This window comes from Anthonomus grandis, chromosome 22, assembly GCF_022605725.1.
Source record: "Anthonomus grandis grandis chromosome 22, icAntGran1.3, whole genome shotgun sequence".
Taxonomy (NCBI): Eukaryota; Metazoa; Arthropoda; class Insecta; order Coleoptera; family Curculionidae; genus Anthonomus; species Anthonomus grandis.
The window spans coordinates 17090036-17116503 of NC_065567.1; the positions used below are offsets into that span (position 1 = coordinate 17090036).

At 32.2% G+C, this 26468-nt stretch overlaps 1 protein-coding gene across 4 annotated transcripts in view; it reads right to left on the minus strand.

The window, feature by feature from the left end:
- Positions 1–398: 398 nt before the first annotated feature.
- LOC126748392 (alpha-1,6-mannosyl-glycoprotein 2-beta-N-acetylglucosaminyltransferase) overlaps positions 399–26468 on the minus strand; it is a 36980-nt gene continuing 10910 nt past the window's right edge. For 3 of the 4 annotated variants that reach the window (XM_050457602.1, XM_050457601.1, XM_050457603.1), the window contains 6 exons: positions 24451–24871; positions 20922–21163; positions 20562–20868; positions 18070–18177; positions 9138–9352; positions 399–6356 (listed from right to left, as the gene is read on the minus strand). In XM_050457602.1, the coding sequence (XP_050313559.1) occupies positions 6146–6356; positions 9138–9352; positions 18070–18177; positions 20562–20868; positions 20922–21163; positions 24451–24849 (1482 nt within the window). In that variant the 5' untranslated portion in view covers positions 24850–24871 and the 3' untranslated portion in view covers positions 399–6145. The remainder of the gene's footprint in view (positions 6357–9137; positions 9353–18069; positions 18178–20561; positions 20869–20921; positions 21164–24450; positions 24872–26468) is intronic. The other variant, XM_050457604.1, reaches the window with a different exon arrangement.

Sequence of the window (26468 nt, forward strand, 5' to 3'; positions counted from 1 at the left end):
AAAAAAGTTATAGCTTACAACAAGCAAATTATAATAATATAGACTGTAAAAAACACTTGACTCAGTCCAGAATAGTTAAATGTACAGAGTAAATCAAATCAGAGGTATACAAATTTTCTTCAAAATATATATAAAAGCGCAAAACTTGCAGTCAGATTGGTGCACACATTTTTCTTGGAGTTTAAAGATATTAGACAGGGAAAAACCATATTTTCTAAACTATTCTGATGCTTTGTTTTATAGCGACATGATTTGTAATTATATACTATTTTAGATTTACAGATCATGCAAATTTTTAAAACTTCTGAGGAGCAACAAACCTTTTTCTTTTATAATTCAAGAAATACTGGTGTTTTTAAAACGAATTATAGGGTATATTTAAATAAAACAAAACAAAATCACGTCTTTTACACATATTTATTTACGAACGACTGCGGTCATTTCGTTTTGCGTTTACTTAGACATATAATATAAAAAGAGTATTCATGCTTAACATATAAAGTTATTAATATGGCCTCTTCATTACTTATTAATTAACGTACTAGTTAATCTAGGGTGTAGCCGAATATACTCAAATTCAAAAATTTGATATTTGAAGCATGTAATAAATCATTACATTAAAAATAAAGAGAATAATAAAAGATATTTGTATTTAAGTAAAACTAAATAATTATGCACCATAAAAAGAATATTACTTTTTAAGGCTTTGTCGAAAACACACTAAATAACCCGACCAGAAACAAAATTATTACACGTATACAAAGTATTGATTTTCATAAACTGCTAGATGCTTGTTTAAAAATTTAAAAATTGTTCACATAGAATTAATATTCAAATTTTAAAATTCGAGATACATAAATTATAAGGCACTGTCTATCAGTGCTTTTGGTAATTTTTAGGAAACACCAATTAGTTTTTTTTATTTAAAAAATAACTTTTAAAAAATGACTAAATGTCGTGTTACATAAAACATTGGTATCATATGAATAATAATAATTTGCTACAAATTTATAATTAAAAGCTGCTCATTTATAAAAAAAACAGTAAAAGGGACAAAATAAATATATTAATAAAACTCTCAATAAAAAACAATAAATAAAGTAGACTCGAAATCTTATAGCCATTGCCATTATTAAAAAACATTCTCAACTGACCTCTTAATATGTTGTTTTAAATAGATTTGGTTGCACTCAGCTCAATATTACCACTTAAAGGTTTAACAATCAGCATTCGGACCAATGTGTGTTCGTCCTCAAATTTGTACAAAAAATTTAAATTTTAAGCACATTTTACTTTTAGAGTTTTTGCATATATGAAGTTTTATTATACAAAAAATGATTAATTCAAAAGATTTTTTTTTACATACGGAAATTAATTCATTGTATAGTTTAGTAAAATGGTCACATTAAAAAGACACTTGAAAAAAAGAGAAAAGAGATTGCTGTTTTATTGTCCACTCTGATGATTAAGGTAAAACAGATGCTGCAGTTTAATGTTACACCTCAAACGATCAGTATCTTTGTGAACTATAAATGATTTTTTATAATTCATTGACTTAAGTTCAATAAGATCTATTTAAAAATATGAGGTCTCTGAAATCATCTAAAAGAAAATTAATTATTTGTATATGATCCAGAAAATATATATATGAGACCTGGCAGTAAATAAAGGGTCTAAATCATGTAAAAAGGATAAATTATGTTTTACACTAAAAGTGCAATGTTTTCAGTTTAGCTCTATTAAATAGATTACTAAAACTGGGTTGGTCAGTCAAACCCCCTCCAGTAACCAAACCAACACTCATCAGATCAATCTAATCCACCAATTCTACTACTTTACAAAGATCGTATAGAAAGTGCCTATTAAAAATACTCCAGCAAAGTTTACAGCTTTATGTGTAACATTTTTTTAAAAGTCTTCTGGCCTGTTTAAACTTTTCGAGTAGGCGGTTTGATTGGTGCAAAAATTTTTAAACAAAAGCCATTTGGGAAAGGATGATCTACTTACTACATTTTTTTGTTTAATTTTAAAGTCATAGCTCTGATGATGGCCTACGTCCGAAAGCGGTAGGCCGATATAGTACATTCATTCTAACGTTGCATACGTGTCCGATTTTATTTGACTTTCCTGATAGTACATACTTTTCTTTTTAACAAAGACTTATTTACACATAAATTTTATTATTATGATTTAACCTTTTAGCCTGCATTTACTCTTATTTTTTCAAATGGGAAAGGTTATGTACATTTGCCAAAAGGGCATTAAATTTTCTTTGAAATTGCGCTTTATTTTTTAAATATGAGCTACGCATCGCCCTTTAATAAATAAATGAATAGATGAATTGAACTGTGAGGCAGTGAGCAGCCAAAGAGGCTTTTAGCACACGGTCTCCTAATGGACCTACCCAGGGTTATCAAGGCGCTTCTTCATAACGTGGTCTGCAGTTTTATCCTCCTCCCAAAACGCCACGTATGGACCATGCTGAAAATCCGAACCATTAGGCCACCTTCACCAGTATTTCTAGGATTTTTATGCACTCCATTACGAGCTTGGAGCTCACTTTTTTTTTCGGGCTTTAATGACAGACCTGCTGTCAGAGAAAATTGATACATTATTGCTGTATCCGAAATTTAGGATTTCCTGTTCGCATTTCAATACAGCGAAGACGTTAGCCTGGAAGACAGTAGCTGTCTCAGCGAATATAGCTCTTTGCCTCCGACCTCTCTTACAATGTACTATCTGCCATTTAGTCGCTGGCTATCAATAGAAGAGGGCATTTCCATCTACTTTATTTCAGACCGTGCTCACCGGCTCCGTAGTTTACCAAGGGCATGTAGCCTATACACTCTTTTCATTGCTCGGAATACTCCACAAAGGCGGAAGGCTCAACAGAGTCTCAAGATCTCTGATTGGAACCCGTTATGCTAGGTATGCAAGGCGTTGGACTTGAATTTTTACTTTCTTCGGGCCACCAAACGATAGCTCCGTATGTGAGACAATATAAATTGCTATGCAATATCTCCATGAAAGCAAAGGTATACGGATCCGGCTTTTTTAAATTTTTGCACTCAAAACCGTAAGCTTTGTTGGACTGTATTCGATGAGCATCCCTGTAAATACTGCCAGATTTTACATATGACATGGGAATTACTTTTTTAAGCTAATTTACCTCTGTCTAAGATATCGCTAAGAATTGCTTAGTTATATTTCGTTTTGGGGATACCATTAAAAAATTTGTTCTTAATATTTTTATAGCAGAATTAATAATGCAAACCGATAACTTTAACAAAACCACGAAACTCTTAATAGGTATATGAAATATCATATAAGATAAATAATATATCTTCGTGATACTAGCAATAAATTTCATAAAAAAATATTCGAGTAAATCAGAAATGGCAAAAAAGGGAAAAAAATTACAGGCAGCATTCCTACGAAAAAATGAAATTCATTATAAACATATAGGAAAACTAAAGGGTAGACAGAAAAAAAGCCACTGTTGCTACTTAGCTGCCACATATTTTGTTTTTATGGTCAACCTTTTCCTCCTTAAATATGACCAATATATTGTTAAGTCTGTTTTTTAATGCAAGTTGTTACCGCCTGATAAATATTTTAAATTATCTTAATTATAAATTATAGTTCATGACCTCCCTTTAGACATAATCTTTGTAAAATGGTCTGTTGTTAAGTTTTATTTGCATTAATGATTTAACTAGAGCAAAACACACAAACTGAACTAATAAATGAAACAAAATATAATTTAAAGTAACATAAGTAGAATGAGGAAAGTTAACTTAACTCGTACTAATAAAAGAATAGTAGATGATCCTAAGAAAACTAATAAAAACGTAAACAAAGATTTGTTTAGAATTTAATCTTTAGCTTGAATTAATTTTTCAAAAAATTCACATAAATTTAGTTTTTTTAAATAATTAACAGAAAAATAATTAAACTATAAAAAAAGTTAATAATTTAAAGAAAACATACATAAAGTCTATATAATTAAATAAATGAGCTGTTTTCAATGAGCGAACAATAAACTTATTATAAAAAACAACATTTTTTAATATTATATCCGATGAAATATAAAATTAAAAGCTAACAAAAATTATCACATTAAACAAAACATATTAATAACAAAACAAAAATGACGGACTAGAAAATTTTAAACTACATTAGGCCTAAAGCCGGCTCAATAGTAAGTTTTAAATACACATAACATATAACGGTGGAATTTCAAATATATACATATTATATATAGGAAAGATAAATTCCAAAACTTTGACTAGATTTTATTCTTACATAATTTATAAAAAGCCTTTACGTAAAAAATTGTATAGCAAGTCTGTGCTGTGACGGGACTGTCAAAAAGTCTTTTTCACATTTTAATATTATCTGATTTTGTGCTAGCAAATACATCGTTCTCAGTTAGGTACTGAACGAGTATCATAACCCTGCCTTTTTACATCTAAGTTTTTACATATAAATTCAAAGTTTACTCTTATTTGCCATAATTACACAAGTCTTCTAATAAATAGGATTGCTGAAAAACGGAAGGTATTGCTTTAGAACGATCACGAATAATTGCATAAAAAAATAGCCAAGTTTTGCTATTTCAGGTTTTAACCGAATAACCCATTAAACACAATAAGAAGTCCTCACGCAATAAATGCCACACCTACGGATGCGTTGCAATTTTTATACCAGGCCTCATGACCCATGATAACCCACGTCTGAAAATTTGGTTTTAAAGCTGTGTACCACTCCTGTGTCACGGAGACTAAGTAATCTTTGGAGAGATTAACATGCTTGGCCTTGTACACTTGGTGCTTACACCTCAAAAAATACTATTACTCTCTATTATTCTTTATGTACTAATACCATTTGACGATTTCTAAGCCCGTTTTAAAGTTTTCCTAACATCGCCGCATCATGTTAGTAGCCCAAATTATTATTACTAACCATTCATGTTCCATTTATTTTAATATATTATTATACTGTTGAGTTGAGTTCGGATATAAATCACTTAAGCATCCCTAATCTAACTTCACCCAACATTATTATAAAGAAATGTATTAACTAAATTATACAGTTCTTTATTTATCTTTATGTATCTTTATTTAATTATAGTTCTTTGCAATATTATAGTGGTGTATTCCTATAATATTCTTAAGCAACTTCAAAAGGAAACTAAGAGCCTTCCAGAAAACCCGACTATAATCTGCTAATACTTTTATATCATACACTGAAGATGGACTTTCATCTTTTTTCACTTCTTACAGAATATCATTAGCATTTCGGATTTGATGAACATATTCAGAGATTAAAATTCTAATTTGTAAAAAATTAATTCAGCAATTACCCTTCGTTTTCCAACAACCCAACCCTTTGAAGACCTCTGCTATTAAAACTTTTTGTAAATACATACAGAAACTATAAAAAAAAATAAGCTGAGAATAAAGTTTCTAAAAACCTATATTTTTAAAGTTGTAATAATTAACATAACATAATAACAAATGTAAAATTGATACAAAAATAATAAATTATAATCATTAAAAAGCAGAAAATAAATGATAAATCTAGCAATTATATTCTGTTTCGGTATGTATTTTTAAAAAGTGACATGTAGAACTTTTATAACGTTAAAATACTTCCCCTACTTACCAATAATATATTTTTATAAGCTTACATCAAAATGTTTAATAGTTATAAAAATATCACGAAACATTGGTGGCAGAATTATTTTCCAAAAAGTAACTAAACCAATATTTTCCTAGTGGACAAGTAATAACTGTTAAAATATATACCCTGCTTGTAGCTTACTTTTAAACCTTAAATTTTGTGCCCTGAGTATAATTTTGGTTAATATCTTCTAGACTTATAGCAAAATAATAACAAACATGTTTATACAAAGGGTAGCATTAGTACACATTAACTTAGATCAGATCTTATTTTTATATTTCATTATTACTTATCCACACAATGCGGTTAATTTACAACCATAAGAGATTCTGAGCTGTAAGTTTTATTATCATATAGATATTAACGGATATAGACATCAAGTATTATCACAACACGACCAATATTAAAACTCTCTCTCATCTATCGCTTCTTCCTCTAATATTTATATGATAAACTAAACTTATCGAATGGTCATTCCTAAGCATAATTTATGATCTCTATGATCTCCCCATCCTCCGTTACCTTTTCTCAGTTTATTCTTTTTCAAAACAGCTGCATAAGTCAGGATAAGGTAGTCAGGATATAAATGCCGCTTTGCTGCCCGCAAAACTTTTTGAACTTTTGATATTACAGCCGTGGAACCGCAGTTATCTTTTTTATGATGAACACCACTGAAAATAAGTTTAATATGGGATTAGTTAAAATTTGGCAATAAGAAAAACGCCACTAAACTAAAGCTGGAATTTATTAAATTCACCTGAGTGAATTTAATGAATGAGTGAGTTTTTCAACGGGTTATTCCCAAAAATCAATTTTGGCAAAAAATTTAATATTCTGTAACCAATAAATGTGTGACTTAGAGAAACACATTCTAGGAATTAGAACGCTTTTAAGCTTTATAGTATTTAATACATTCTTGGGTTCAATGATTAGCTATACTTTATTAATACCCTAGCAACTAATAATTTGTAATATGAGAAGACATATCTTAATTTTTTAAGGATTTAAAAAAGATAGGCTTATTCATAACTAAGATAAGGCCTATCTTAGGTAACCGACTTAAGTTTAAGGAACATGTGAGTCTTTGCTAAAAAAAAAACATTTTCAAAACTAAAATTCATTTATGCATACCGTCATTCACTGACCTCTAATTTTTCTTATTGTGTGAATCTCTAATACTATCAAATTTAAATTTTTCGGATTTGGTCTATGTTCCTTTTTTGGATGTTGTTGATATAAACCGTATTGAAAAAATGCAAAAATCTTGCTTACGTCTTATATATAGATTACGGCGAAAACAGCCTGTCTCTTATAGCTTAAGAGAGCTTAAAGAATTAGAGTGGCTCAGCAGGCTGGTTAAAAGACGCCTTTTGCAGTATTTGTATTTATTTTATCAAATAATAAAATTTAAAAGTCCGCCCAACTTGTAGAGTAAGATTAGATTTCGCACAGATCTAAATATTCGACGACAATACATTTTAACAGTGCCAAATCATAAAAAGACAACTTTTTCAGGAGTCCTATTCATATTTGATCGCATCAACCATAAACAAATTTAAAATACATGATTTTACTGGATCTGCATGGTGTTTTAAAAACTAGGTATATGGAACTTTAATTTTTTTTGTACACACTGTATTATTATTATTTTTATAAAATTCCATTTTTTTATGGAATAATAAAATTATTATTATTATTATTATCAGATTTCATGCCAAACGGCAGTCGCACTTCCCCCTGGTGAAGGGGGACTCGTTCACTCATCATTCTTTCGTTAAAACTAGTTAATGTCCTTTTATTAAACTAGTTGATATTATCTGCGATATCTTTTCATTGAACTTTCTGATGATTCGAGATGTGGATGATAGCGTCGACTTCTGCAACATAAATGCTTTCCTTAAGGTTGAGGTTATTATTATTATTATTATTTATATCCATGAAGGTTTTGTATTGAAAGTATTCTAATGTAAAAAAGACATTAATATAGAGCAGTTCAGAGGATAAAATTGATTATCATCATAACAAAATTATCATCAAAACATGATTCTAGGTTAAGAATAGCAAGGATTATATGGAGATTGTGACTTAAAAGCGTTTTTTCCTCTCCAGAATTCTTTAAACCTCAAACATTTTCTGGGTTAGAAAGATTAACCAAGCTCCAAGAGCCACAAAATTTTATGCTTTAAAATGTGTATTGCAACTTCAAAATTTTTATTCATTACCAGACATAATTAGAATGATAAAAGAATCAATGAATGATAAATTAAAATGGTGTAAAATAGCATTTAGGCAAATTAATCACATTTAGAAAAAGGGTTTACCACGTTTTAAGTCGCAGTTTAACGAGATCTTAACATAGAACAAGTAACAGTTAACAATGGACATTCAGTTAAAGTTTCAGTAAAATATTCCATGAATATTCATGTTGCTGATAACCATTCCATTCATTCCACTGATCTTAAATATTTATGGAATATGTTGTGCTATTAGGTCTGTTTATTAGTGTCAGTGTAACATATAGAGGGTTGCCGGATCACGTATCACATATATTATTTCATCCTATTGTACTCTACTTAAATACAATTTTACGTTAAATATTTTGAAAAAAGAACAGCTTTTGATTTCAAGTTAATTAAAAAAAAATAAGAACAAATAATCAAATTAAACTAAGCAAACATATACGAATATGTCATTTGTTGCTAACAGAATTGAGGAGCGGGACATTTAAATTTATTAGTTATTTAACCGCGTCAAAAATGTATACAGTTGGCATCAAAATTACATTACAGGTGCATCGAAGTTTATTTGGTATAAACGATATGCTATTAAAGGATCGCTAGTGGCGCGCTCTCATGGCATTGGGACACAATATCTTTAGTCATATTATGAATGAAGTCATATTTTGACACACAAATTGCTGCTATTTCTTACTCATTTAAAAATTGAAACAAAAAATGCGTTTCTGAAACTACCATAGTATTTTAATTAAGAAATATGCGGGTTTGTAGAATGAATATATTAATCGATTTATATAAGTTTTAAACCTCTTCAATGGGCTCGCATAAATAAATAAGACATATGTATTTTCGGTTCTCAATTTGGTTGCTAGGCATTCGGAACCTAGTTCTTCACACAAGTTATTTAATGGACTCTGTCGATACCAATTAAGTTGCATGGCTTGAAACTGGTATTTGAATGTCATGCGCCTCTTGCTTAAGACTTTTTACAAATAACAGCACACTTTTAAGAACAAATAACAGCAACTTGTGTATTAAAAATAGTAATAACAATACATCAGACTGAAGATGTTAGGCGCCAAAGCCGGAGAGTGGACGCCAATCGCTGATTCAAGATGCCTGTAAGCTTTTGAGATATAGTTAATTTTTAGGTATAGATTTTTTACGCTAAAGTATTTTCGATTTAAGGATCTCAATTAAATAAAACTTGCTTACCATTCTCCGATATGAAAAACTCTAGGTCCCCTGGCTACCATTGCGTGAAGTTTCTGCTTCAAACAATTTTGAGAAATATGCTGAAGCGACCAGTCCCAGTTGTAATCGTCGTATTTACAAAAATATGCAGCACATTTCACTATTTCATTCCAGGTGGTCCTATTAAATGCCATTCCCATGTTATGCTTGCTGCTTATCCAAGGTGTTATTTCGACCTGGAATATTTTACGATGCATATTTAGTTCTAATATTTTTAGCGGTGATTCACCTTAATGGAATTTTAATAATATATTCATAAAAAGATCACCTACCATTTGTTAAAAATATTAATTTACCAGTAACTAATATTTATCAGTTTGTATTATTTTCAACAGTTTTCCTTTCTGCAATTTTTGTTAAACTTTCGAAACATAAAAATATTGCAAAAAAGTCTAGGTAAAAACTTGCAAATTACCTAATAACATTCATTATTTCAAAATACAAATGTTTACATACAATAATTGTCTACCGGTTACGCCTTATTGTTTATTATAAGGTTTTTGTCATAACAACAAAAATCGATTAGGAACACTCCAGGGACAAGGTCAATTTCATGCATGAAGTATTACGGGATTTACTTCAAAATCTTGAATTTGCGGATAAAGATACAGTGGCGGCAACAGATTAAGTCTAGGCTGTTTTTTTTAATAGATAGCAATATTTTTAAAATTATTTAAATAGTTATAAAATCACGTGGATATTATATTTTTAAATAAATAAAAAGTAACGCAAATTGAATATCTTTAGCACCAAATTTGCTTCATATTTTTTTAGCATTTTTTTTAATTTGATCTTAGTTTCAATATTGTAACGAAATTCGGGAACACACTTTTATTGTCAACGTCAAAAACACTAACCTAACTCGCTTTGACTGTCGTTTAATTGTTTCCAAGGTAAAAACTGACTAAACAATTAAAACTGAATGATTTGTCACGAAGCGCGTCCTTTTTAAAACCCGATGGAACAGTTTCGAAATATTTAGAATTATCTTCATTGTTTTTGCCCAAAGAGACCAATAATTTTAGGAGAATACTGACAGTCAAAGCAAGCAAGTATATAAATTCTAGAAAATTAGAACTACAGGGATTTACAATAATATAACCTAAATAACCTAAATTGGGGCCAAAATGGGGCTCTCAAACAAGATGAACTACTTAAAAACTAAACACTATAGATGAAAATAATAAACCAAACGTAAGTAGAACCCTAAAGAAACCCTACGAATCAACTTTAACTACAGAATACTAATAAAATTTTACAAAAACTAGCAGAATAATTAACGTATTTACATTTTCATAATACTGCTCCCCTCTCAAGTTTGATCGTCCCGATCAAACATGGGACCACCTGAGTCATGATAGGGCGCTAGCCGGACGATGTTTACAATTTTCATCTTCGCTGTCGGATGTCGTTGGATACGGTACACCACGTCGTTGATTCTGGTGACCACATTGAATGGACCTTCCCAATCCTTCTGGAGCTTTGGTGACTTGCCCTTCGTCCTCCGTGGATTGTATAACCAGACTTTATCCCCAGGATTAAAACCGGTAGAATTTGCCTTTATGTCATAACGTGATTTCATTCTGTTACTTTCTAGATGAAGTTTATCCCGTGCTTGTTCGTGAACAATTTGTAAACGCTCTTGTAAATGGTCGACGTACTCCTCAAGTGTTTCAGACTTATGGGGTCTTCCAGTAATAATGTCCAAAGGTAAACGAAGTTCATCACCGTAGACAACTTTTGCCGGGCTTTTTCCAGTTGACTTGTGGATAGAAGAACGATATGCCAATAGGAATGGCTGTATACAGGTATCCCAGTCGGTTTGCTTAGAGTTTACTACCATCTTTAAATAGGTTTCAAATGTGCGGTTAAATCTTTCAACCATTCCATCAGACTGAGGGTGTAGAGGGGTTGTACGGGTCTTATTGATTCCCAGCAACTGGCATACTTGTTGGAATATTTGTGACTCAAAGTTCCTTCCTTGGTCTGAATGTATTTCTCTGGGTACACCAAATCGACAAATCCAGTTCTGGAACAGCACTTCAGCTACTGTCGTTGCTTCTTGGTTTGGAATCGGATAAACCTCGGGCCACTTACTAAAGTAATCCATAGCAACAAGAGCATATCGGTTTCCGGAGCTACTAGTAGGAAAGGGTCCTGCTACGTCTATGGCAATTCGTTCAAAGGGTGCACCAACAAGATACTGCATCATCTTTCCTCTTGTCCGGGTTTTTGGGCCCTTGCTTGACGAACACTGCTCACACTGTCGGCACCAGCGTTCAACATCTTGATGACTGTTCAGCCAGTAAAACCGTTCTCTCACTTTTGCCAAGGTCTTACTAACTCCAAAATGTCCCCCGCCGACACCGCCATGAACAGCTTCAAGGACTTCTGGAATACGTTTTCGAGGAAGGACTGTCAGATATGTCTTTTCTTTTCCATCTACGCTCTCCCAGACTCTTTTTAATAATCCATCTTTTATAACCAATGAATTCCATTGAGACCAATAAGCTTTAAGTTCTGGAGATTTGTCAGAAATGTCTTTCCATTCTGGTTTTGAAATTTCTCGAGATTTCAGTTCGTAAATAAGACCAAATACTGGGTCATCACACTGATCTTGGATTAAACTAGCTACATCCCACTCTTTAGAACTGTGAAGGCCAATACGATTACAAGTAAATATCTCTGGATGCTGTTTTGATTCCTTTTTAGAACAATGTTGACATGTTTCAATACAGGGTCTTCTCGATAAAGCATCGGCATTTTGGTGATATGCGCCTTTCCTATGTTCTATTGTAAAGTCATACTCTTGTAATCGTTGAAGCCACCTTGCTATTTGTCCTTCGGGATTTTTAAACTGAAACAGCCATTTCAACGATGCATGGTCGGATCTTAGGATAAATCGTTGACCATACAAATATTTATGGAAATGTTCAATAGCTTTTACTGCTGACAATAGCTCTCGTCTCGTGACACAATAGTTTCTTTCTGGTTTTGATAACGTTTTACTGAAATAAGCTATCACGTGCTCGCCATCTTCATATTTTTGTGATAGAACGGCCCCAATTCCAACATTACTCGCATCGGTATCCAAAATAAAGGGTTGTCCAGGAATCGGATATGTTAAAATTGGAGATGTGCATAGTGCTCTTTTTAACCGTTGAAATGCTTCTTCACAGTCTGTTGACCAACTAAATACCATTTTGTCCTCCGTGAGCTTATGTAGAGGCTTTGCAAGATTAGCGAAATTTCTTACAAATCTTCTGTAATAGGTACAAAGGCCCAGAAAGCTTCTTAACTGGTGTTTGTCAGTGGGTCGTGGCCAATTTTCGATTGCCTCTACTTTATCTGGATCAGTCTTGACACCTTTTTCTGATATTACATGGCCAAGGTATCGAACTTCTTTTTGAAATAAGCAACATTTTTTAGGACTTAGCTTCAGGTTGGCCTCTCGCAGTTTAACAAATACCTCTTGAATATTCTTTAAATGATCTTCAAATGTTTTTCCCAGTATGATGACGTCATCCAGATAAACTAAACATGATTCCCAAGTCATTCCACGTAAAACTGTTTCCATAAGTCTCTCAAAGGTAGCTGGAGCATTGCAGAGTCCAAAGGGCATTACTGTAAACTGCCAAAGTCCCGTTCCAGTCGAGAATGCGGTCTTTTCCTTATCTTCTGGATGCATCTTTACCTGCCAGTATCCACTCTTTAGATCGAGTGTTGAGAACCATTGTGAACCTGATAACGTGTCCAGAGTGTCGTCAATTCTTGGTAGGGGATAACTGTCTTTCTTGGTAATGTCATTCAGTCGCCGATAGTCTACACAAAATCTAGTGGATCCATCCTTTTTCTTTACTAGCACAACTGGAGATGTCCAAGGACTCTGAGAAGGTTCTATCACTCCTTGTGTCCTCATTTCTTGAAGCATTGAGGAAACTTCTCCTTGTTTAGCTATCGGAATTCTTCGAGGTGCTTGTTTAATTGGAGCATTGTCTCCAGTGTTAATTCGATGCTGCACCAAATCAGTTCTTCCCAGGTCATTATCGTGCAAGGAAAACACATCTTGATTTTCTTCAAGAAGACGTCGCAATTTACTACACTGGTCCATGGTTAAATTGGCAGATGATTTTTCAAATAGGTTTTGTAAACATACAGGAAAAGGTCTGTTTGAATAACGACTTCTATCAGCATTTTTCATGACTGCCACTACTTCAGAGCATACGCCAATGTTCTCTCCTTGTTTCAAGTGTTGATCATATCCTTTTAAATTTACCATTCGAACCAAAACAGTAGATTTCTTCTGCGTAGATAAAGTCTTGGCTGGAAAAATTCCTTTACCATATAGTTTGCAGTTTTCCATGGGCTCAATCAAAACAGTTTCTCCCTCTTTTCCTCCAGTTGTAGCATTAATCACCACCTCTGAATTTGCTGGTATGGTAATATCCTTGAATAACTTAACGACTCTGGTATTTACTTTATCTTCATATAGGTGGTGCATAAAAATCTCTTCATTTCTCGTCGTCAATATCCGGTTATATACATCCATTTTAAACTGCTGAGCATTCATAACATCTAATCCTAATATGACATCATCCATGATTTCTGCCACTAGTACTGGCTGTTGGAATGTTGTTAAGCCAATGGTGACTGTAGCTTCATGCAATCCAAGAATCGGGATCCTTTTTCCATTTGCAGACTCCAGAATTAAATTGGGTGGTGCTGAAAGCCTACAGTGTGCTACGATGTTCGGCTTCACGATAGTATGACTTGATCCTGTATCCACTACCATCTCACATTCACGGCCGCATATTTTTCCCGGTACTACCAAGCTCTCTCCAGGATGTGGCAGCCGGTTTAGTCTTATACGTGGGGCTTGGTAGCACCCAGCCAGCTTGAAGTTGAAGTTTTCCTGGTTCCTTGGATCTCTTAAAGGCTTGGGGCATTGACGTTTAAGGTGCCCCTCCTCATTGCAATTCCAGCATTGCAATGGTCTTTTAGGTTTCCTCGCTAATAATGATTCAATCTTCTTTAGGCGATCTTCGAGATCACTTTCCGGAGTTCTGATTTGTCTTATTCGTGTCTGCCTTCTAGTTGCTTGAAAAGCTGCCTCATACTCTAGTCCATGGGCCAAAGCTTCTGAAATACTTTTATGATGAGCCATCCTTAGAGCGTGGTTAGTATCTGGATCTCGAACTCCGTCAATAAAATAATTTATAGAAATTTGTTCTCGGAACTCTGTTGGGGCTGAAGGGTAAGCCAGATTTACTAATCGAGCAACATCGGCCTCAAACTGTTGAAGTCCTTCATCGGGTTGTTGTCTTCTAGATTTCAATTGAGCCTGGTACACTTGTTGTAGATGGGCTTCACCGTATCTCATCTCTAAGGTACGCACCAGTACGTCGAAATTGAGCTGATCCTCAGATGGCACCATTCTTAATATTTCTGTAGCTTCTCCTCTAAGGCTTAGCTTAAGATTGATTGCCTTTTCTTCGTTATCCCAGCGATTTCCCTTAGCAGCGGCCTCAAATTGATTCAAATAGGTACTCCATGCTTCTTTGCCGTCGAATTTTGGTGGCTTTACTTTCATCATTGTTTGCATTCTAGGATCGGGATAAAGAGGGGTCTGTTTTACTTTCATCTCTAGTTCTTGGATCTTTTTTTGTACTTGTCCCAATTCTTCTTCTACTGTTGCTTCAAAGTTAGTCATTAATTGTTTCTGATTCTTCTCCAGATCTTCTTTAAGTTGTAAAACTCGTTCCTCTTGTTTTCTGTCTCGTTCCTCCTGCTCCTTTTTAAGATTATTTTTTAAATTAAGTAAGTCATCTTTCATGGTTCGAATCAGGTCTTCATTTTCTTTCTTTAGGTCATCTTTCATGGTCCTTATCAGGTCTTCATTTTCCTTCTTCAGGTCAGATTTAATTGTCTTTAGTAAATCTTCCTGTTTCTTGTCTCGCTCTTCTTGTTTGCGGTCTCGTTCTTCTTGTTCTTCCTTCAGTTTACGGTCTCGTTCTTCTTGTTCTACCTTCTGTTTACGGTCTCGTTCTTGTTGTTCTTTCTTCTGTTTACGGTCTCGTTCTTCTTGTTTGCGGTCTCGTTCTTCTTGTTCTTCCTTCTGTTTACGGTCTCGTTGTTCTTGTTCTTCCTTCTGTTTACGGTCTCGTTCTTCTTGTTTGCGGTCTCGTTCTTCTTGTTCTTGCTTCTGTTTACGGTCTCGTTGTTCTTGTTCTTCCTTCTGTTTACGGTCTCGTTCTTCTTGTTCTACTTTTTGCTCGTCAAACTTTCTTAATAGCAGCTCCATCAATTTCTCGGTCTCCATCTTGGCCTGACTTCTTGTTAAAGGCATCCACTAAAATGAGCTTCCAAATATCCTTTACTTCTGACACCAATTGTAACGAAATTCGGGAACACACTTTTATTGTCAACGTCAAAAACACTAACCTAACTCGCTTTGACTGTCGTTTAATTGTTTCCAAGGTAAAAACTAACTAAACAATTAAAACTGAATGATTTGTCACGAAGCGCGTCCTTTTTAAAACCCGATGGAACAGTTTCGAAATATTTAGAATTATCTTCATTGTTTTTGCCCAAAGAGACCAATAATTTTAGGAGAATACTGACAGTCAAAGCAAGCAAGTATATAAATTCTAGAAAATTAGAACTACAGGGATTTACAATAATATAACCTAAATAACCTAAATTGGGGCCAAAATGGGGCTCTCAAACAAGATGAACTACTTAAAAACTAAACACTATAGATGAAAATAATAAACCAAACGTAAGTAGAACCCTAAAGAAACCCTACGAATCAACTTTAACTACAGAATACTAATAAAATTTTACAAAAACTAGCAGAATAATTAACGTATTTACATTTTCATAATAATATGATGTTCCTTATTCCAGTATTTTTTGCACTACATAAGACAGTATTTCAAATTAACCCGCCACTGTACATAATGTTTCTTCTCAAGGGACTAACGAGGAAACATTGTTTTTACTATGGTCATTGAGTGGTACAGCACCAAAATTTACCAAAGATGTCTATTTTTAGGACTCGATGAAATTTTGATATAAAAATTAAATCACAAACTTTGGTAAGAAAGGATTATAGTTTTGTAGTTAAACCAAACGTCACGGTCAAATAAAAACATGCAAGAACAGTACAAGCTCAAAATAAGTTTCTCTTCGTTTAACATATACCATTCTAAAATGCACTTAACAGTTTAACATTTTAGTCTTCAGAAGCTTCAATCCTTTTAATACGTTAACATCGTAAGCAAAACATGTATGTTTTAAAGGGTTAATAATTTGAAGTCCTTACAGAAATTAATTATAGGATCTAATTAGAGATTATTGGTAAATGTTTATTGTATGATAGTAATGAATAGGAATAAATATAAATCTTATTATATTAAAGCTTTTTTATAACAAATGTATTTCTCTAATACCACCTCCTTCAGATTGGACTATGACTTATATGTCTTATAACGTCCCATAAGTAGTGGAAACTTGCCAATGAACATCGTCCCAAAAAAAAACAATTATTTAGCGTTCAAGCTTTGGCCAATTAACGTCAAGAACTTTTTAAGTGTGCGCAGATCGTCCAATTTCATTGTGAAATTGACTTGTGCAACTTCAATTTTCTTAAGATGTTACCAGTCTACATATATATGCTTATATGAGATATTATTTACGTAGTTATACAGGATCCATTGCATTATAAAACTACTCCAAAGTAGTCATACAGTCCTTCTTGGAATATTTCGGTTGGAAATTCTTAGATTTCAATAATTTATTTCCGTTATATAAAAAAAAAATTGGGAGCATAATATTTTCTTACGAATTTGAATACTTTTTATTATAATATAGCCTAGGCTCCTGCATTTGAATATAGTGACGCCGCCTTCCGACGTTGGCACGCAACATCTTCAATCAGTTGTCTTATTAATGCTATCTTACTTTACTTATCCTCAAGACTTTTCAACGCCTTTTTTGTATTAAAATGTTAATTATTCGGAAATATTCAATCATTACAACACAACTGACTGAACTAAATTCGTTAATATATAACAATTGCGCAAAAGTTTCAACCAGTGTGTTCAAATTATGCAAATCCGTAGCAAAGGATCAAAAATATTGAAAAATACAGTAATAATCCATGAGAAATAAACATAACTAATACTTTTGCTTGGAGACGTTAAAATAAAATAGAAAATATTATAACTCTTTTATTTACGCCAATGACGAGTTTTCTGCAAAATCATGAGCATGATGTACTATTATTATGTATAATTTAACTAAATTATGTTAACGTGTTTTCGGAAGACCTTTTAAGATCTATAAAGGGGGTAGTTTTTGATCATAGGGTAAATTTTTTAATTTCGGTCTTGCCTTTCTTATTACATAATGTACTACATCATTACAGGTATGGGGAAACTAAACATGAAACCTTTTGAAATAAAACACTTATCCATTAATCACTAAAGAACATTATTAAATCATTCAAAGCACTGCAAATTCCTATCACGCTTAAACATATCGCTTATAGATACGGTTATTCAATTGCATATAAGAAAACTGTTAAGTGCACTTTGCGGTTCGATGATTCTATTTTGAAAGATTGCAAGTACATTCTCATAATCAATGTTAAAAATGTAAGTCGCGTATTAGCATTAAATTAAATTTGCATTTTGTAATAATTTGCATTTGTAAATTTATCACCATAAAATATTAAAAAAAATTACAACAATTTTAATCTAATGCTAAAATTCGACCAATTTAGAGTTAAAAGATGTTGTATTAATGTCATAACCAATCCTTACATCACGTTTAAAAGAACCCTTTGTTAAAAATAATCAAAGCGATTTAATGATGAGCAAGCAGAAGCTACCTTTTGCGGGTGCTGATACAATGAGGGTAACACCTGAAAAGTCCACGACGGCTGAATCTCGGCAAATGTTTTTTTCAATTGGTGTTTGGTGCGTAAAGCCGCCTCCTTCTGGAAATTTAGTTAGTGTGGTTTTTGCCAATGTTAGTCATAACACAGTTAAATAAGAAGAAGGTATCGAATCATATAGCCATTGAAAGTTTTTATTACGTTAGTGGACCACATAGATGTTTGTTAGCAATAAGTATGTAAGTATATCAAAGTTTACTAAATTTGCAATTTGTTATTATATTGTTTATACTTTTATACTAAAAGAGATCATTTCGTAAGTATCTAAGAGAATCTATTAATGATTAAAATTCTTGTGAAATGATATAACTTTCTTATGGAAAGATTTTCTTGTGTAATTTCCTTAGGATAACTATTAAATTATTACGTAACATAATTTTCATTAATTATTATTATGATTTTATTTACGATTTTCCCAAAATGCTGTCTAATATTAACAATTTTTGTACAAATTTCTTCTTGGTTTTTCAGTTATAAGCCTGTTAATTTATTCATGATTTTCTCAACCCCATAAAGATTTTTCAGAAAATGCTAAAATAGGTGTCCAATTATTTTAAAAGAGCAATACTTTCAATGCGAGTGACAAAGTGAATCAGCATATCCTATACATTTATTGACATGAATAGTTTAAAAATTCATAAATTGATTAAGAGAGTTTTGATGAGAATTGAGATTTTGTAAATTATGACCTGGTATTTGAGTGTAATCTAATTAAATGTTTTTTATAATTACTTTCAATGGCTATATTGATTTTATATTCCCTCCAATTTATATAGTATGAAATTTAGTAGAGTCATTCAGATGATATTTTCCATCATGCTTTTCAGTTATGCAAACAGAAGTTTTGGTTAATATATATATAAATATTTAAAAAAAAATATATAATAACACGCTGAAAAATATCATTATTGCTTGTTAACTCAACCACTGTGTATATATTATATAGAATTATTTAAAGTTAATTGACCAATAAAAAAATAACTCATTAAAATAATAGTGCAATAAAATATTTTTAATTTTGTCATGTTAAATAATAATGGTTTTACCAAAGTAAACTAAAATTTTAACTTGTTTAAACCTTCGTCAAGGCACTTCATTTTAATCTAGTTTCTTATCCTGAAGATGTTAACATAGTCGGCAAAACACGTGTAGAGAGTTAAATAATGTGTTTTAATGATAAAACAATTTATATTAATTAATTACACTGAAGGTTCCAGTTCCACTAGGATTAAGTGGTTGGAAAAGAAACATCTTTTCTCGTTTGTACCATATCAAATCTGTATAAAGAAAAAAGTCAGAAAAAAGTACTCTTAAAAATAATTTCTATAAGTATAGAGCGAAAAATGCATATTAAGGAAGTTAGGGGCATTGAAAGAGTTAATTTAAAAACGAGATAATATTTTAAATTGGAAAAATTCATCCATTTCTCTCAAACAGGCCGTTTGATTTTAAATAGGCGAAAAAACAGAAAGTCTCGGTCTCAAAAGTGATATAATAAAATTAATTCTTAAAACGGTTACATGTTTCGTTCAAAGAATTGAGCATCATCAGACCTGAATGGCAGAAGACAAATAACACATACACATATTCAATTAAAGAAAGTAAATTTCAAAAGTGTAAAGCAATTTTCAAAAAATTACCCCGCGTTGCGAAAAAAATTACCTCAAAAAAGGTATTTACGAAACAACCCCTTACCCTTGCAAAAAATACCCGTTCCGATTTTCCAAATAATTTTTCAGTATCACCATTTCATTTACCGTCAAAATTTAAGGCAGAGGATTTTTTATTTCGAAATTCTATCTCGTTTTTTAAGACTACAATTTCGACGTTTTTTAAATTCACCTTCTTAGTGCCCCTAACTCCCTTAATATGCATTTTCCGCCCTATACTAAAAGGAACTTTTTTTACTATTTTTAGGAGTACCATCACCCTCTGATTTTGTTTACACCATTTCAATGACACCGTGTATAGTGCCTCTGTTTCGCGATATGGCAGGTAGAAGGGTAAGTGTAATTTTTTTTATTTTTTCCATTAAATGTTATCTTTATAAAGATATTTGCTTCTCGAAAATACGATGCGAAAAAATTAAATTCTTGCTCCGTTTGCTCTCTTACCTAACACATCGACAAATAGATTGCTTAAATAAATTAGTTTAAATCTGGTCCATCTACTTTAAATGATTCAGATATATTTTTACTCCACCGATATTCAAAATAAGACTATATTCTTTCTCAAAGTAACTGAAAGTATGATTAAAATAAAACAGTGACAATGAAATACAAAAGCTAAACAACGAAAAAGACATAAAGCTAATTAAGTTTTGCTACAAAAAAATCGATATTCTGTAGCAGAGCTTAAATGAGACACAACACACACATAGAAAGCCTATATTTATTGAACTTTCTACCAATAAAAAACAATCTTACCTTTTTTGAATCTCCAAAGTAGTTATACGTCTTTAAGTATGTACCTAAGGACAAAATATTACAATGGCGGCAAGCTTCTTTACAAGTTCTCTCCATTAGCTTTAAAACGTGAATAAAGTCCTCAGCAACGTAGTGATCCTCCTCTAGAAACAAGACCAAACCAGTGTGATTCCTTGTAACCTCCAACTGATTAAATACCCTGTTTACTTTCCACCACCAGTGATGCTTAGTTTGAGTAAACTTTGCTTCACGATAGTGACCATATAGGTCAGGGTACAGGGCGTTGTTACATTTCATTTGTAAAGCTCTTAAAAAAGTAAAATTTGCATAATTGATATTTGTTGCTTTGGCAGCCCTTACTTGTCTTTTTTTATGTCTCTGGGACAGTCACTGGGGTCCTCGCCCGGAAATTCATGAGGGTGGGTTTGAATAGAATAGGGATAAAATATCTGGATAACCTTACAAAAATCTACGCTTTGAATCAGACTGTTTATCTCTTCATCGTAAAAATCATGTGAAAATACGAGCAGTGCTTGCGATATACCGCGAGCCTGCGCTAAACTGATTATTAGGTGACGGAGATAGGTTATTCTGTCATGGATCTAAAATATAAAATGTGTGTTTATAGATAGAAAATCTTAAATGCATAGCAATAGATATACGCTATAACTGGTAACACGAGACATACACAACACATGCATAAAATTAATACTATGAAAGTCAAAGAAGAGAGGTTTTAAAAACTAAGAAACAGACAAAAAAGTTAATCCAAAAATCATGAATGATACATAAAATTTATTTTCAAAATAAAGTAATTGACCCAAAAGTAATTTTTCAAGTGAAGAGTAGTTGGATGAGGATTAGTAGAAAATAAAACGCAGAAATCTGTTTTTGTGTTTACATCGATGTTGCGACATTTTATATTAGTATCCTCAAGATGCAATATTTTTTCTTCAAAATGTTGAAAAGTATTGTTGGTTTTCTGAAATGAATGTATATCTTTTTTTATTATGAGGAATTTTATTTAAAAACATCCAGTACAATGTAATTTATCAGCTGAACAAATATTAAATTTCAAGTAATAAGTAAATAACGCAATCAAATTATTTCAAAAGAAATCAAGATCCTCTGCATAATTATTAACTGTTGATGAAATTCTATTGACTGGATGATTTAATACGTAGATTGTTTGACAAAAAAATGTCAACAAGACCAACTGCTGTTACTGTACCTAACAGGGCTTAGCGTACTACATCTAGTGTTGTGGGCTGAAGCTATTTCAGGAGGAAAAAGGATACTATCGAATGGCGCAACCATTCTATGTTGGACACAATTGCCTATTCAACAAGATACAGGACATTGGTCATATGGCTCTAAGAACGGATAAAACCAAAATCACACATCCAGACAAATCCTTTGTAATTAAGAAGAGAAAGGGACTACTGGGAACAGAAGTTACCCGGCTTAGGCAAGGCGGCTAGTCAGTATGGTACAGTACGACCATATGAGCGAAGATGGGGCTAGCAGTGAGCGTACTAGAGGATGGACAGGACAACAAGGCAGGCACACTGAACCTGGGCCTGGAAGTAACAGACTCGTAGGCAAACAGAATAGGAATCCAGACCTATGTCCAACTGAAAGAGAATGGGAACTATGGAGTCGAACTTTCGTAATCATTACAGGAGAACAGCAACAAATGCTTTAGAACAGTTTGATCCAAAGAGCAAAACAAGCCAGAGATAATCTTATCACAAAATATAGACTACCATGGCGCTGCAAGAAGGGTATCCAACTTGCAATGAAGGGGACCAGCAAGAACAGACTCCTAGGCTTGCAGCCAATATGCTGTGTCAGCGATAAAACCTGTAAAAAGAATATCAGAAAATGTTGAAAAAATTGAAAGTTGAAAATAAAACTGTTAAGAACAACTGCCAAAGCCGGAACTCTCCAAACAAATTTTGGGCAACCCGCCCTTCAGGTAGGATGAGAACATACTGTGCCACTCCAGGCAACAACTGCGAAATGTAGCAGGGTTGCTCACAGGCTATTCACCCTGCATGAAACACCTTCAAAGACTCGGCAAAGTAGACAGACCGCTATTTAGGGGTTATAAGGGAAAGGAAGGAACTATCCTTCACATTTCATGATTCTGCGAAGCATTTAACCAGACCAGGTCGATAGTCAAGGCAAAGTCAAACCTATACCAAAGATGATAAGAACTACACCACAATAGAACTGCAAGAGAGCAGACTGCAATATAGAAAACCAACTGTGGTACCACCCAGCGGAGAAGTTTTAGTAGGGAAGTTTTCAAGGAAAAGATTTTAAAGATTTTAAAGCAGAAATATATCCGCCTGATATAATTATTCACGATCAAGGCCAAAATTTGCTTTGGAAGTAACACCATCAAAATGGTGTGCAAAACTAAGTTTAGAAACCCAATAGATCTCTAAGTCATTCACCAATTCAATCTAATTTAAGATGACATTAATTATCTCTTCGTCTGCTAAATTTCATAAAGCAGCTCTTCTGAATAATAAAACACTGTCATTTAGTTGACACCAGGAAGAAATTTTGACAATGTACTTCTGCATGGCAACAAAACCTTTTGGAGAGACAATCTATTTAGATAGTGAGTTCAAGGTTATTGACAAATAAACTAAAAAGCCTAGACTAAAGTGTGAATCCTGAGAACGTCTTGACGTGGTCAAAAAGTAAAGCTTTCTTAGATAGATGAGAGACAAAAATTCTGTGTTAGAATCAGGGTAAATGACATGCCTTCCTTTGTTATTTTCAAATATGTTATAGTTTCAGTTAATAATTAGAAAATATCAACTGAAGATTCTTTAGTGAAGCCATTCTGCTAATCTTTAAGAGATTCCTGGTAAACATTTGTCAAAAATGCTTCTAGATGTATTCAATAAGTTTTGAAATTGGATATAAGATGCTGAGTAATTTGAGGATAATTTCTTATTACCATTGTTGTAATAAATTAAATTAAAACATGTAAACCAAAAGAATTTCGAAATATTAAGGAAAAAAGGCCTAATTTGTTCTAGAATACATTTCGTATAAGAAATTATTTTAACCTAACTTATAATTTTTCTAGTTTGTTTTTTGTGACTGTAGTTTAAGTATTATCGTATCTCACTTATTTTTATTGAAAAAAAATATACGGAGCTCGAAAATATAAATTGCCAAAATATCTATTGACCTTAATTCGATTATAATATTTATGTGAAATAAAATTTTAACTTCCTTTACATTTGACGCACACTAAATATAGAAAAATAATATTATTTCTCATTTATCAAAGGCAGCCCTTATTGTGCCTATCATCGATGTTTACACTATACTATGGCTAAACAGAAATTCTATATTAGACAAATAGGAATATTCCACTATTTTTAAAATTATAAACACATACAGATAAAAACATTTTATTCTATCCCCTGGGAGTGAAATAATTGACTTAAAAATGCCCTAAGTACAATTTTTTTTCTAACTTTTCAGAAACCAACGTTAATGAAACATCCTGTTTATTTAAATCCATAAATAAGAAAACATCACATATGAACAATAGTTATCAGTTCTCTTTTTAATTGATTTTTTTTTGATATTTTATTTTTAACACTCAAAAATATTATTTTTTGAAGGAACTTTCTACCTATTTAAGTTAACAGCATTCGCTGCCCTTTGCCGAGTATAAAATAAAGGCCTAATTTATTTTATTTTTATTAGCCTCTCCGATAGTGTTCTTCTAGCCAATCTAATAAAATTAACCAAAATAGTACATAAAATACATCATTCTGACACTAGTCCTAGGTTATCAATGATGTTTAAGAAGTAAAAAAAAATTATCACTGAAAAATAATGTAAATATTCTTACTTGTATCACTATTACTATGGAATCATTTTGTAGTGGGCCGAAAATATCCTCGTTGTAAATTGTTTGTTGAATATTATATTGCGCAATGCTCCTTTTAATATCAGAAATATTCAAATTAGCCTTGTAAAATCCTAAATTATTGTAACTGCCATTTAGACCTAAATTAGTACCGTTCTTCGGCTTGGTAGCTAAAAACTTATGAAGAACGACCGGTACCATACTGAGTATAGCGGCTTGAGATTCGTTGAAGTCGGAAAACGAGCCTGGATTCCTTCCGAAGTCCACAAAGCTCATCTGCACCCAAATAAATATCACTATTATTAGGATTAAACCTGCCCGGATCCAGAATGTCAGCCCACTTCGACGGCGCCATATTTGGCTCCGTCCTGTGCTCATCATAGAGCATGTCTTTTTAGATTACCTGAAACAAAACAAATTGTTACTTAAATATTATTTTTGATAATTATAATTATTAATATTGTGGGTGTTTTCGTCAACAAATTAAGAAAAAACAATTATTTATAGCGAATATGTTTCAAATTATAATTAAATAGTCCTCTCAACTTTAAAGAGCACCTTCGAGGTCCTGCTTGAAAGGAATATCAGATTGTAGTTTATAAGGACAATTTAAACTCGGCAGAGTGCACAGAATAATTAAATTCCCTCCTAAAATGAAATAAACCCAAGGCACCTCTCTTCCCACTTTTTTCCAAATCATTTGTCCAATAAATCTGGTTAGGATGGCGCACAGTGAGACATTGTTTAAGTATGGATCTACCATAAGTTGAAAAGGTATTTCCTCTAGTATCCTCAGAGGCCTTTTTTAAATAGGGTAGAAAGATAAAAATTGTAGTGAGGGATAGAAGCAAAATTAACTCCCATATATTTAAGGTGAAACAATTAAATTATTTAAATAAAATTTGATAAGCAGAATTTATCTTGTTCTTGCCAAATGTACTAAATTGACGTTTGGAGCCTACTTCATGCTATTCGACTTAATCTAAGCTTTAATTATGCGACAAATCGTTTTAAAGTATCATTAAAAATCCAATTACAAAGTTACTAAAATGAAGGAATAACAAAGAACAAACAAAAATCTCCTTTGCACAGAGAAAGTAAAATCTTCATATGTATAATAAGGACAATAAATTTTAAATAAAAAGAAAGAAAATACGAATTTCGAAGCTTTTTGACTTTGTTATTTAATTTAATTTTTTTCTTGTTTTGCCAAAATCAGAAATCAATGACCTCCACGTTTACATAATATTTTCTTTATAATATAATATAGAAAGGAAAGTTAAACCCTTAGTTATGTAACTTTGTCTAAGTAATTTTAAGTTTGTGATAATTTTTTCACATTTTAAGTTTCGTGACTTGTTCTTTCTGCATTCAAATTAAAATTGTACTGAAGTCATACTGTAACTATCTGTAATTCATGTGCTGGTTACCATTACATCTTAAAAAATATTTTAGATTTAAGTTTTCAAGCTTACAAGCCTAAGGATTTTTTAAGGAATTTCTGGTAGTAAGATCTAATCCTAAAAAATAATGGAAATATATAAAATATCCGAGCATAATATTATCGTCGATGTAGCAAAGAACAGGCATAAAGCTGGTTAAAAAGCAAAACTAGTAAAAAAGTCATGCACATGAGGAAACATTTTTGACAAGCAATAATGCTAATAAGTTTTCCAGGTCCAGGTTGATAAAGCAATTTTTTTAGAAGATTACAAAATAATGATGAAGGTGACAATAACGGCCACCATGACGGTAATAATAAAAATAATGAAAAACTGTAGAAAGTGTAAGGAAATTCATGTTAAGGTGTATAGAGGAAACGTAATATGTATTACCAATCTTCTTAACACTGTATGCCAGGTCTTCTCTGGACATTTACTAAAATAGTACTTTTGGGCATACTTAATTGATAGATTAAGTATTTATGATTATTTTTTTAATTTATGATCAATAATAACATATTCATAATGACACATTCAGAAAAAATATTGATGTTTATT